This window comes from Ceratosolen solmsi, unplaced genomic scaffold, assembly GCF_000503995.2.
Source record: "Ceratosolen solmsi marchali unplaced genomic scaffold, CerSol_1.0 scaffold7, whole genome shotgun sequence".
Classification (NCBI taxonomy): domain Eukaryota; kingdom Metazoa; phylum Arthropoda; class Insecta; order Hymenoptera; family Agaonidae; genus Ceratosolen; species Ceratosolen solmsi.
This window is the reverse complement of record NW_011948413.1, coordinates 3,217,642-3,233,272: the sequence shown is the minus strand read 5'-3', so window position 1 is coordinate 3,233,272 and position 15,631 is coordinate 3,217,642. Positions and strand designations below refer to the sequence as shown.

General features: G+C 26.5%; 1 protein-coding gene across 1 annotated transcript in view; it reads right to left on the bottom strand.

Annotated features, from left to right (window-relative positions):
• Positions 1–15,631, bottom strand: part of LOC105367624 (uncharacterized) — a 127,616-nt gene that overhangs the window by 76,634 nt on the left and 35,351 nt on the right. The window contains exon 6 of the mRNA XM_011506392.1: positions 11,584–11,726. Within this exon, the coding sequence (XP_011504694.1) occupies positions 11,584–11,726 (143 nt within the window). The remainder of the gene's footprint in view (positions 1–11,583; positions 11,727–15,631) is intronic.

Here is a 15,631-nt window from a genome sequence, read left to right as displayed (position 1 = left end):
ATTAGATTATTAAGTAAAATAAATATATAAGGCTTTTAATTGTTTAGGATATACTATAGATAGGCCCGTACAAAATTTCAATGAAATCAATCAGTATAATAAGCTACAACATTAATATAATTATTATATTAAATAAATAAAAGAAATATCGAAAAATAGTTTAATATTAGTAATAAAAATAATGGAGATTTGATTCCTCATCTACTTGAATATTTATAAATATTTCAATGCTACAAAGTTTACATAGGGAACTACGTGCGTACCAATATCAAACAGATGACTAGTTTCCATGATAGTTGATAATTAAATATTAATTTTCATGCAATATATACATGGCAGATGAGATTACCAGATTGAATAGAATGCTAAAACTAGCATTAAAAATTTCCAAGAACTAAAAACAGCTTAATTCTGTGCTCTATATTTGGATTATTATTTTTAATAGAATAAAATATGAAAAAATATTTCCTCCTCAGCTTTTCCTAACTCTATTTAATATGAAATGATGTTTAGGAATATAGTTTTTATGCTATTATGACTAACAATAATTTGGATATGTTATATTAATAAGTCAACCAATATATATATATATATATATATGATATTTAAAATTAGTTTAGGTTTTCATTATATTAATATTGCACATAATTATTTATGTATATTCAATTACAAAAAAAAAGAATGTTTTGACATAAAAATTATATATAAATATGTATGTAAATATTAAAGTATAAAACATATAAAAACATTAATTTATATCATATGAATATATAAGAATATATTGATGCTGAGGAGTATCGTAGAAATTTGCACGTAAATAATTTCTTAAATAACGATAAGATTAATTAAGTGTATATAAAAATATCCGTGTAATGCATAAAATGGAGGTAAATAAAAAAATCGAACAAATATAAAAACCGAAATATACGATTTCGTGAGTTCGATTGAAGCACAAAGGTTGTTTCTTATTTTTATCACATAAAAACAGCAATAGATTGAAAATTAAAAAAGGGTTCTTAATGGTTCGAATTTAAACGAATGAAAATCTATTTCCTGAAAACAATTATTTTTTTGTAGCTTTCATTTTTATTGTATAATGTATCGACCAAAAAAAAAAAAAAAAAAAACTGGATTCATGAGCATAAATGTATCCGTCGTAAAACTATTTAATATAAGAGGATAACTGGTCTATGTAATTGATTGTTTATATTTTAAAAATTTATATCAATAAATAATAACTTATTAATGAAACATACATTGTAGTAGATATCGAATATTGAATGTTCGTGGATGCATTTAGTGTGTCTTATCCTAAGAATAACGCAGTCAATCAAAAGTATAATAAACTTCAAAGAACATTCTCTATACGAGCAAACTCTTTTTTAGATTTTATCTGTTTATGTTCAGTAAATATCCAAGTATTTAAAAGTATTATCTTTGTCAATATAGATAAAGAATTGACTTCCTTCGACTTGAAACAAATTTGGAAAAAACGAGTGTATTACATTGTATTGAAGAAGACACAAGAGCATAAAAGAAAAAAAGAGTCAGGAATCGAAAATAAATGAGAAGCTATTTTTTAGAAAGGGGTTTACCATTACCATGGCGCACTTGATGCTCCGGTTACCGCAAATAGAATGACCAAGTAGAGGATGTCGTGGGACGGTAGAGTTCGGTCCTGGCAAGTTGTATTCGAAGGCTTTACATATATACTCCACCTTGACAGTCGAGTAGGAATCTGAAGCTAAACTCTTTCGATCAATTTGCCATTCTAAGAAAGCTAAGAGAGCTCGTTGAGCTGAAGGTACTCAACAATACATCGCATAAAGGTGCAATGTATTAAAGAATTGTTCGTTGATCTACAGTATTAAACTGCATCGCATTATCAAAGTCGATAGATGAAGTAAGACAGAGTATCAGCGACAAGAGAGAGATAGACTCAGAGACTAGCGAACAATGCGGGAGGTATAATTCTTGAAGCAGATACGACTCACGGAAAGGGTGCAGTGATCGAAATTGAACTTGATTTGCGGAGTGGAAGACTTAAGTTGTGGTTGAGCCACTGACTTATTTGAACGGTGATAATACTAGATTGTTTGTAATTTATTAAAAAATTTAAGATACGAAATCATAGATCTGTATTAGTGCTTGAAAATAGCATGACAGCAAGCCGTGAAAAAAATGAAATTACAATTAATAATGAATAGTAAAATGAGGCCATTTTTAATCATGTAATTCTGAAATTTAATGTAAAATTTTTTTATAAATTATAAAAAACTCAATAAATCATACAACACTATTTAAAATAATTTTTTATGAAACTTAAACAGAAGGTTCTTATAAATATTTAACATATGTTAATTTGCATTATAATTAATATATCTTTAATAATCATAGATAATTATATATCGATATGATGAAATAAATAAAATATGTTTGAAGATTAGTTTCTGTTCGAATAACAGCGAACAAATAAACCAAATAGATATTTTAATTTGTGTTGCTTTCTTACAATTTATTTTAAATGAATAAAATATTAATTTTACATTAAATGGAAAAATATCAAATCAACTGAATACTGCTGAAATAAATGACCATGTTGATTTTTATAAGTTCGATTTCAACTGCACACTTGAATTGATTTAGTTAAGTATTTGAATTGAAAAAAATTATTGATGGCATTCATTGATTTTATTTAATGACTTGTTTAGTTATTATTTACATAAAATAGTTTTTTATGATTATTTATACTAAGAGATTCTTTATTCAAATAGAATTTAATAATATAACATGGTTTTACAAATATAAAATAAAATTTATAAATTTAATGAAATACATTGATTACCAAAGAACGATTACACGTAGTAAATGTTTTAATTTTGCTTCTGGGTTAACTTTGTTAATCAATTATATTCGGATTAAAATTGTATAATTCTTCTCGTTCCTTATATTTCAATAATTCTTATCTAATCAAGTATTATTAATTCATCAGGAAAATCTTTCAGCTTCTGTCAATTATCTTATCTGATTATTTAATAAATTATTTTTTCCTACAGAGTTATGATGGTAAATTTAAGTACTTTCTTATATTCCATGCTTTAAAATACTTTGTGGAATTTGCTTTTTAAACTTTTCTCTGATTTCTTTGAAAGTTCGTATATCAAATTTGAATAAGTCTAATATTAATATTTTTATATTCCACATAAGTTAAAATATTATTTTTTGAATATTGTGATAATTAGCATTAATATGGTAGTCAAAGTTAAAGATAATGTATTTGCAATAAAATATGACTGAGACTTACCGATTCCCATTTGCTTTTATCTATTGGTTGTTCATAAATAACTGTATAGAGATACTTAAACCCAGTTTTAAAACGACAAAATTGAAAGACAATAAAAGTAAGAAAAAGAAAACAAATAGAAAGATGATAGAGGGAAACAATGAGTGAGTGAGTGAGTGAGAGAGAGAGAGAGAGAGAGAGAGAGACAGATAGACAGACAGAGAGAAATTGAGGTAGGGAAATAGAGAAGACAGAAAATAATATAATTTTAATCTGTACTTCATGCATGGATTTCTATACGTAACGAGCAGCTATGCACACTTAATTAAAAGTTTTATAGCGCTCCGATAATTACCAAATACTGTATTGAAGTGAGTTCATTCCCATATAAGTGATGAATCGTTTCTTTTTGACATGTTTTCTATCTTTCTTTGATTACTATTATATGATAGCCATATTATATAACTCCCAATTTGTAAAGAAATTGAACCTATTGCATAAGTTTCTATATTTTCAAAAACTACATAATCGTTACTTTTTTTGGTTTAAAGTACCTTATTTATTACATACAAAAATCATGTAAATTAAATATTATATAAATTGACTGAAAAGAATTTTAAAAATTGCCTTCGAATTTTAAGCTATTAATGATATTTTTATATTGAAATTTAAATTAATTTTATATTGAAATTTAAATTAATTTTATATCATATTAACATTACTAAAATAACTTATATATATACTACGAAATTGTATTTATTTTCCGAAACATAAACATAATATTTTTTAATTATGAATGGCGAAATAAAACTAGTGTTGAAATAAAAATTATTTGATATTATTTTTGGTTAATACTTTCGGGTAAATGTGTTTTTTCAATTACTCTAGAGAATATTTCAAAGTCTAATTACTCTAAATTATAAAAAATTGTACAAAAAAAATATTTGTGGTTGTACCGTAAAAATATGTTTCTAGTAAAGTACGTATATACCATATAGCCAATATGTTATTTATAACGATATATCTTGATGGCCCTTTATATAAATCGTCCACCACCAATGGATCATGTTGCCACGTGGCAACATATCAAAACTTACAAGTTTATAGGTTGCGCCACAACACATATACATTAACACACCCACCTATACACACGCGCACACACGGACAGAGAAAGAGAGAAATAGTACCATTGGGCGCGGTGCCGAGTTCGTGCAAGTATATATTACCCTTGAGAGATACGATTGCGTCCATCGGGTTAGCATTAAATGTATCATTGCATAGTAAAGAAGTGCATATATGCACTCAGGATAATCAGTTCATCTCATGAACAGCATCTTCGGAAACCTCCGATAATTCCCTAATTTCGATTCTCTTTCGCTCTCAACCTGGTGTCATCGTTGTCGTACAAAGGGGCTACTTCAGTTGTATATGTTTGAGATGTAACAATGAAATTACCTGTCTTTTCATATCCTCCGTCGGTTGCTAGTACTAAATCCATCTAACAATAGAATAAAAATCGTGCATTTATAGTCTTTTATACAACACCTTTACTCTACGCTTTATAAGGAACCCAATTGCCGACCTTAAAATATTCTGGCAGTGAGTCTTTCCACGAAAATTTTTAAACTACCCAGTTCGATGTTACATACCTATAATAGAATTTTTACTATAACCTAATTACATAAATCTCAAAGTAATAATTTAAAATTGATCTGCCTTTTAATCTTTTTATTCATAATCTACTAAATGGTTTGATAAAGCTAGTCTGAAAAGTGCTTGTATATATATTACGCGATATTTCCCGGCCTAAGCAGATATTTCAATATTACATTTTTCATGTTTAAATTTATATTAAAATAAAATAAAATAAGACCAGATACATTAAGGTTATAAATAAATAAATAAATAAATAAATATATATATATATATATATATATATATATATATATATATATATATATATATATATATAGTAAGCATATATTCCAATCAGTAAATTTAATTTGTTTATCCGTGAAGAGTATTTTTTACGATTCATGAATAAAAATTTTTCAAACAAAAGCATGTATACACACATACAAATAATTATAAAAGTATAAATAAGAGGTATTTTAATATTGAAGAAAGAAGTAGAATAGAATATAAAAAATATTTTCTCTAAATTTTGTTTCGAATAGTTTATGAAATAAAATATTTCAAAACTATTAAAAGACAGTTATTTCCTATACTATTAAAGAACTAATAAGTATTTATTATTCCCAGTACGCTGTTTTTATATATTATTTCAGACATTCTCTTATTAAAAATTTTATGTCTACACTTTAAGGCTTTTTTCAATTATTTAGATGATTATTTTAATTTTTTTATTTTATAAACGAAAATACGGCTTAAGATTTTATTTCATTTGAACTGTAGCATATATAAAAGTTTATTCTCTATATTTTACTATTATTTTGAATCACAATAATGTAATTCTTATATAACTAAAGAGGTTATTATTAATATTGTTAGTCTGTATCACACTATTATTCTGATATATCCACAATAAAATTTTTATTCTAATTTTTATAAGATACGAAAATGAATATCAACATTAAGACTGACTATTTTCTTATTATTACTACTTTTTTGCCCAAATAGAGAATTATAACACACTTTTATGCCATTTGAGAGGGCTTTCATACAGATTTACTGTTATATAAATCATCGTATTCATTTTTATCTGGGTTTAAAACATTTTAATTATGGTAAACATTTTTAGTAAATAAATTTGTCCACTTTACCAAGATAATAATATCGTGTAATAAATATATAAAGCGATATAAAGTTTTATTATTGAATAACTTTTTATATTATTTATTAGAAATTTAAAAAATGATACTTCGTTTTTCGTTCTAAATTTAATTTGTCTTAGTGGTTTTTGTTTAACTGTAACTGTAACATAACCCCTCATTATGCAATTACCCAATATAATTTATACACTATCGAAAATGTTTGGAAAAACATTCAAATCATCTCCTTGTCGATGAAAAAGTAGGGATTTATAAAACATTAACTTCCTAAAATACATCCAAATTATGTATCTAAGCAAGGTAATCACGTATCGTTCAAATACATGCAAACAGGAAATACAGAAGATCGAGAATATTGTATAGATGCATGAAGCAAACATTTTATGTCGTGACATGTATAGCTTTTGGAACAATCACATGAATATGAGTTGCATGGAGTTTGGTTCTTCGCAATAGTTCGATTACCTGCACAACTCTCATATAAAATGATGTACTTTTTCCTTTTCTTGTCAATAGACCTTTCTCAAACTTTATATACTCGATGAAATGACAGAGTCTAAAAATGAATAGAATCGTTATCGTTATATAACAAATACTTAATTATTATTTCGTTAAATGATTGTTAAAATGATAATTGTAGTTTAAATATCGCTCTACTACATATAAAGTAATTTCCTAGAAGTAAACAAATCTCAAATAGAAACGATTTTTTATTACGAAACTATAATGAATTATATTATGAAATTAACATTTTGATTACGACTATTACTTTATAATAATTATTTAGTTAATTACCATAGAAAAATTAATCGAATGTAATTCAAACGAAAATACTATTTTCTATAATTGATTAAAATTATTGAATATTCAATAATGATTTTATTAATCAATAAAATTAAATATTCTTGGTTAAAAGCTTCATAAAACTAAGTACATTGAACCAATTAAATTTATTTATCATAATATAAAAAAAGTAAATTTAATTAACATAAAAACTAAAATTTCAGAAATTTTAATTAATATTTTATTAATGACTATAATTAAAGTATTTTTTTAAAATACAATGAATATTTACTTTTAAATTAAAATGAATTAATAAGAATTATTTAATAATTTATTAATGCCTCTACATTATATTAACTTATAATCAAATAAATTATATTAAATTATACAAGTAATTAATAAACATAATTTATTTTCAAAATATTTCAAATAAATTAATATAATTTTTAATGTTATCAAACACAAAAAATAAGTATACGGTCAATTAATCTCTTATTTAAAAAAAAACTAGCATTATATATTAAAAAAACTTCGACGTTTATTAACTAATAAAAGAAGATAGTTAAAAAATTATGGTTGCTTTTTATTTTTTTAACGAAAACAAATTTAATTTTTGAATAAATGAATTATTTTTGTATGTTTTTATAGAGAATTATTTAAATGAAACTATAATTTTATTTTGTTTGATATAAGATTCGATCAATTTATATATTTTGTAAATATTTATTTAAAGAATTTTATATAATATATAATTATTATACGTAATATTATTCACATTAAAATAGCAATTCTTAAATAATTTTTGAATATTTATATTTATTTAAAAAATTCTAATTTAAGATATAATATCTGTTACGACTTATACAATGACATACTATGCCATTTAATACCATATTCTAAAATGTAAGAATATCATCTTTTCTATAAAAATTACGTTACATAGTGATTATTAGACGACGTAAATATGCTTTAATAAAATTATTATATGAATTATCTTATTAATACTATAAAAATAGATAAAAATCATATATAAAATTTATATATAGGAAATATATATTGAACAATATATATGAATTTTATTTAAACGAGACATTCAGGAGATATAAGAAAAAATGGGTACAATTCGAGAAGCATTATAAAGCTGTACATATTTTTACATACTCTACTTATGAAAAATTGGAATATTATTTCAAAGACTTTTCTTTATAAGTAGTAAAACTTTCAATAATTTTAATAATAATATATTTTGTTGTACAATAGACTCTCTTTTTTAAAATATATATCGTCGTTATGTACAATCGAACTTTTATACATCTTTAATAAAATAATAATAACTAACATGAACGTTAACATGTTGTTTTTTGTAATAAATTATCTTCTTAAAATGATATGATTATGTTCGAAAGTCATATCTGGCAAAAAACTATTTTTCTTTAGAATATTTTCTTACATAGATAAAGAATGATGACCACGGCAAGCAAAGAACGGGTTACTATTACTTACCTAGCTAGACTTAGATAAAATATTCTTCTACGTCATTGTCTTTCTAAATTTTAAGAAAATTATATTAGTATTCCAAGATATGCGAGAATTATTATGATGTAAAACAAAACAATAAATAACTTATAAAATAATATCTCTGAATAAAGTCAATATACACAAAATATTTATAACAAAATATAAAATATATATTACAAATTCATTTTTGTATAAGAATATTTAATATATGCTGTTAATCAACAAAAAAGTTTTGCTAAAAAATATAATTTTGAACGAAACTGGGTGATTGTCAAATTTATTGCGGTTTCTTTAGAAAACTCTTTCCGAGTTTAATATATTTTAATATGTTCATATCAAAATATATAAAAATTTGTATCGAATAACAAAAAATTGAGCTGATGTACTACTCTTTTCATTATAAACAAAAACTTCAAACATGCTTTCCTTCAAACTTTTTATTTTCGTTTTTGGAAGGTAACTTTTAAACTGAGATTCTGATTGATCAGAAAATATTTTTATATGTATAAAATATCTCATTATAGTATGAAATAGAAATAAAATTGCAAAAATTCAAATTTTACAACAAAAAAAAAATTTATCGACAATTTTTATAGCTAAATTAATAAATTTTAATTTTTTGAGATTTTACATAATAAATATACTTTTTTAAAGTTTATGTAACAAAAGTCATATTAATTCCTTCATTTTTCAAAATATCAAGAGCATACAAATTCTGAACTTCCTAAAAGCTAATAGTTTGGTAAATATTTAAATTTAAATATAAATGTGTCAGTGTGGAAGGGTAGATGGTTCGCTGGATGGACGTCTGTAGACTATTGCTAATTTTTTGAAAATCTCATGCACTAATTAACTTTGATTTTTTATACTGACTGATCTGTATGTAGTACAGCTTTTAAACAACTGAGTTTTTAGAATTCGTAAGCAAAAGGAAAAAAAATACTGTACATTTTATTTAGTGTTAAAACTATTGTATCAAAATATGATAAGTAAATTAAATCTAAAATTTTTAATAAATTATGAGGAACATATTTAAATACGTTAGCCTTTTTTTCAACGTAAATTCAAAATAATTTTAGAAATAAAGTTACATTAGTATTAGATTTTATTAATTATATAATATTATTATTAAGGAATAGAAATTGAACTGAATATTAAATATTAACTTTGAACTAAAAATCACTTTTATACAAGTTTTTACAATGAAATAGATTTTTAAAATACGAAATCTAACTATCACATCATCTTATGATACACACTGCCCCATAGAAAAAAAATTTCTTTTACTTTCTATGTCCCTTTCATTTAATATATTTTGACTGTCACAACAATTGAAGTTTATTTTTAAACTAGCGAATATAAAATACGCTAAAGGATTGTAATTGATATTTCACTTAGAATGTTTTTCATAACAATTTAAGGCTGATAAATTGAAGTTTAAGTATATCGAATTGTGATTAAGATTGTAATATGAAATAAAATTGAAATTTTTCGTAAATTTTAATATACCCAATATAAATAAATATAGTAAGTTAAAAATTAATTTATATATATTTATATCGGTTGATAAATTAAGGTAATAAATCAACAATATTGTATAATCTAGATATTAGAAAATTTTTGGAATTTTCAATTTTATATGCCTAATAAATTCAGCTAGTTCTTTGGCTGGCGAAGAATCCAATTTATTTTTTTACAAATGCAAGTGTAATATCGTAATGGGTCCAATGTCTCCACAAGCAGGGCCATAAAGTCCCCTCAACATACTGATGTCGAATGCCTGCATATCGCGGTACATTCGATCGAACAAGCCAAGCAGTCCAAAAAGTAGAATTTGTATTGACATCACTGACGATATTAAATGTTTCGTTTTGCAGGTGTTTGTATATTGAATTTATGAGCCGTCAACGTTATGCAAATTATAAAATGCTTACAGATATTTTATAATACCAATACACTGAGAAATTCCGTATTTACAATAGGAAATAAAGTATTTATAATTATATTTCTTTATTCTTTATTACAACATTTGGTTTACATAGTACTCTATACATAAACCGCATATTTGTTTAAATAATAATTTATTAATGATAGATGTATAAAATATAAAAAATAAATTTATAAATAAAGAAATAATATACAAATGCTATATAGTATATTGATAATGAACAAATATTAAAAGTATAATTTAACCTGAATAAATAGAGAGAAATTTTCTATTAATATTTTTATAATAGATGCAGATTTAGGAATTTGAGTTCGTTACGAATGTAATAAACGTATGTCATTTAACGTATCTATTTAGCTTAAAGGCATAAAATTTCAAGAATGCGTCTGGAATATCAGATTTTCTGATACTCATTGTATCTATAATTTACACAAATAATTTAATTCATTATCACTTGTCTATTGATTATTTTTGATTTTTTTTTTTTTTAAGAGGATCAAATTTTCATACACATGTGAATAATATATGAATTATAAGGCATCTTCATATTTATAAATACAGGAGTACGTATGGAACTACAATTATAATATAATGTTAGTTGCAATATATAACAGTTATTTATATAGTAATACTCCATAAAAAAAATCAATTATGTATGAATATTAATTAAAATCAATTGAAGCTAATTGAGTTTTAGAAGTTCTCTTCCTGACTCTCTGACTGTACATGCGCGCTCGGGTATATGACCACACATATTATTTAGGTTTATTAAATCATTGAATCACGCGTAATTTAATGTTTGGCCAATTCAAATTATTAATTAAGAATTACAATTATGTTTATTCTTATTATATAATATCAATGGACTTTTATACGGCTAATGAAATCTATTGTACAATCATTCTTTTTTCTAGTTTAATCGTATACTATAGACTATCTTACGTATCAACTATTATGAAATTTATTATCTTCATTGATATTATTTACTTAATATTATTCTTACGAGAGAAAAATAAAACTAAAAAGAATTTTCATCTTCGATGCAGCTCAGCACACACATTTAAGAATCTTTTATGTCGACTTTACTCTGGTATAATGAAAAGCCGAGCACACAACGTATTATAATTTAAATCGGATGATGAAAGAGATGAGAGACAAAAAAAGAACAATGAGCAAAGAAGTCTGAGGCTACATGTGTACGGGCCCAACTCCGGCATAGAATATTACAGGATCATAGAATAATATATGAATTTTCTTACCTTGGGCGCTTCTTGCAACGATTAGCTCCACTAGGCCCCGGGCCTTCTGGAGAATGGATATTGCTTGCTCGTGAGAGATATTGGAGTCCAGAGGCTGCCCATCTATCGCCAGTATTTGATCGCCTTCGACCAGTCGACCGTCACTGCGAACAAGAGGAGACAAGACGTTGAGTAACCGCCGTCGCGCATCGACACACAAACAGCTGCTTAAATAATAATCGTGTTGCACGCGAGGCCCGATGGAGTTTCGCGTGTAACGTTGGGGCGCACGCACGCATATATTGCGTAGTAGTACCCGCGCACTAGATCCCACTAGATACTCTACTGCTCCCATCCCCCTTTTTGCATTAGTATACATTTGTATATATACACACGGACATAGAGACCGCCGCGTAGATAATGTCAGAGCTTTCACGCGGTTAATGCTCCACTTGGCCGTTTCCTGCCCGCGGAAAAATCGTGTCCAGTTCCACGGTAGTTGCCCACTATCGATCGATAGCGTCAGTTCATACGGCTGTTATAAGAGCCACCGCTCTTGGCTTTACCGCCTGAAAATGACTACGTATGTATGGATGTGCGCGGGCGAGCTTGCCCACATGTATGAGTAAGCATGGCCGTGCGCAATCAGTTTATCGCTGTGGCGACTGACAAATTTTCATTTCATTTTCAAATATGATTGCGGAAACTCAAGTTACAGATAACCTATTATAATCAATATTCAAAGGAATAATTTTTATTTTTCATACAACATTTGGTACTAATAATAACACTGGCAAGAAGTAGTAAGTGTAAATCGATGAACAACAGGACTAGTGATCGAAATAAGATTCAATGCGTCTTGTTTTAAGTACGCTTTGCATAAATAAACTATTAGTAATCGAGAATCGTTTTACAAATAAAATACCCATGAATATAGTTAGTATAACTTTGACCACTGAAAAAATAAGAACTCGCGATAGAAATTAGAATTCATATTAAGTAAAGTGTAAGATTTACGATTAATTTAATAATTACATTTACTACGAGATACTGCTTATTTATAAATCTGTATTAGTATTATAATTTTATTAAAATATACGAAGATATAAATAAAATTTCACAAAATAATCATTTAATTGGGTAAGCATATTTTAGTTAGTAAAATAATGCCAATTTATAAAATTAAAAGTTATATATATAACTCAAATCTAATAGTACTTCAATCGTATTGATGAATGGTACATGGACAATTTAAGTAAATCAGTTTATTTCTATTATATAGTTTACTTTATTGCATTAGATGAAATTTAGAAGCAACAAAATACTACATAAATAAGATTCAATGTTAAAAATATCATTTATTAATAACTAATAAAACATATGTCACATCAAATTTCTATCGAAATTGCAAAAAAAGATAATTGGAATTAACATTCAACCGCACAAAAAATATAATTGAAACCATTTTGATTTTAAATCATATTATTTTTAAAATAAGAATTGAAATCAATTTAAAAATCTTTTAATCAATAATTTTTCAAGCATAAACCGAAAAATCTGTAGAAGCTATTGAAATATATTATTTTATTTTTATTCAATATTTTCCTTAAAATACTCTTTAAAATCGATAGGAATTTTTCATAAATTTATAGTTTTTTTTTTTTAAATACTAATAATCCTACGTAAATTAGTTGACGTATAATATACACGTATACCATAATACATTTGAATCACATGAAATAAGTATCTCCTTTGTACACGTACCTGTATTCACTACAAGTAGATTAAGCAAACTGTCTTTATTAAAATATGAAATTAACATTAATTATGATACCAGTATCGAAAAATGTCAATTACAAGTTATTAATCATATAATGTATATACAAGCTTTGGTATTACAGTATAATTTGATATAAACTAGTTTACCGCTTGCATTATTTTAATTACATCATTAGAGCATCTAATATTTTGTGCAAAGTAGAATTATCGTCTATGTTCAAAAATTAATGCGCGTGTGGGCATATAACAAATCACAAAAAAATCTGTTGCGCGAAATGGTTCCATTTCTTGTGCTACAATAGGGAAATCGTGCAGTTGCATGTCACACTCCTTCGAATCCATAAATAACGCAGATTATTAGTCAGAGTGCGCTTGATTTTCCACGAAAACATTATGCAGAAATGTGGCTATTTTGTAAATTAGTAGCAGAGTAAGCGAAAATAGCTTTATTTTATACTGGATTTGTAAGCAAATAAGAAAAGATGATGCAACATCATCATTTCATACGAATAAGATCTAAGATTGAAACTAATTAATTTTAAATTTGGTCGAAAATTGTAATTATTACGAGAAAAATTACGTCAGAAGAGAATAATTTCGGAAGTCTTTTTATATATTCGAAAAAACTATGTTTACGTTCAAACTTTTCAATTTAACATATTTAATAAAATATATAATTCTGATATTTTATTTTTCAGTTTTTTTTTTCTTAATTCTTACACGAATATATATTAATAAAGAACGTAACAATATTTATAGTTATGAAATTGCCATCTCATTCATCGGCAAAGCTTGCTTCATTTCAATGATTTAACTCCAGTTACTTTTCCTATGCATATTTTAAAAGGTTACAGGAAAGTCAATTGTCTTTCTTTTTATCCTTTTGATATTCAGTTTGGCCACAGGAGCGGTATAAGGAATTCAAAAACGAAAGCTAAAATGAGAAACTGAGAAACGTTTGATTTGCTGTTAAATATCAGAAGGAATTCCTCATTCCGCATTTACTTCATAAACCTACAGCTGTCGTAGAAAAACAGATTAAAAGTCTCAAAAACGTTCAATAAATAATTGTTTTAATATTAACAGTTACAATATTAATAGTAATATTGAATGTAAAAGTGTTATTCTTATAATAATATTTTTCAGCGATAAATAAATGTACAGAGTTAATATTTTACATATATAAGAACTATACATAAGAATATTCTTCAACTATTGAAAAGGATTTCCATTGAGATTAATAAAAATAAATAGAACACAATTTTTTTTTTATTAATACTCTAAATATTGTAGAGCTGATGCAAATTGGGGAATTCGACCCGTTCATCTCGAATGTAAAGATTTGCAGGTTAATTCTAGACTGTTATAATGGGAATTCGTATTCCTAGGATTTCCGTATTTTTCTAATCATATTACAGTGTTCCCAATGAACTCAAGCCAATCACTGCGCTATCTCGCATATTTTCTTTAGTATCAACACAGTAAACGTAAATACACGTAACAGCATCGACAGTCAGGTTTTCATATGGCTCGGCTTGCGACGAAGTCCTCGATTTACGACTCCATTTTGCTTTTAATGATTCGTTCGCTTGGCAAACAGTGCTTCAGAGGGCTCTTTGTTTTTGTTCCGTTCGTCAGAGAGTGCGGCAATGTTGTGTGCAATGCGCCAGCGCCGTCTCTATTTTCAGTAAAAGCCACCGGCGGGGACCAGCATCGTGCAGCCAAGGAGCGAGGGAGAGTGGGGTGAAGGCGCGAGGAAGGGAGTCGTAACGAGTGCGGTACCTTCTCCGTGCCCGATTTTATACGAGAAGTGAAGGCGCGATGTCGCGATTACTGTTTCTTTCTTCCGAGCAATCGCGCCAATATAATTATCGGAAGGAAGGGAGTTTAGAGAGAGAGAGAGAGAGAGAGAGAGAGAGAGAGAGAGAGAGAGAGAGAGAGAGAGATGATTTTTTATGCGAGTGTTTTCCTAGCTCTCAGTATGCGTCCAAATGAAACACAAATGAAACTTGAGCATCAACGTACCATACACGAAAGAGGTGGCAGACTGTACAATTGCGAAAATTCAGTCGATGACTTTGATGAATGTCAAGTGGTACTTAGCCTCGCTCTTGTACCTCGTTATCGACGCTTGTTCGAAATGGCAAGAGTCGCGAACTACTTTATTCTTTTCCTCGTCCTATCGAGAAGTTCCCAAGCTATCGGGTCAAGTCTACAAGTACCATCAATTGACTTATTTTTCAATGATTTTGATTAATTACCAATTATTAAATCGCCTTTTCTTTTTCAT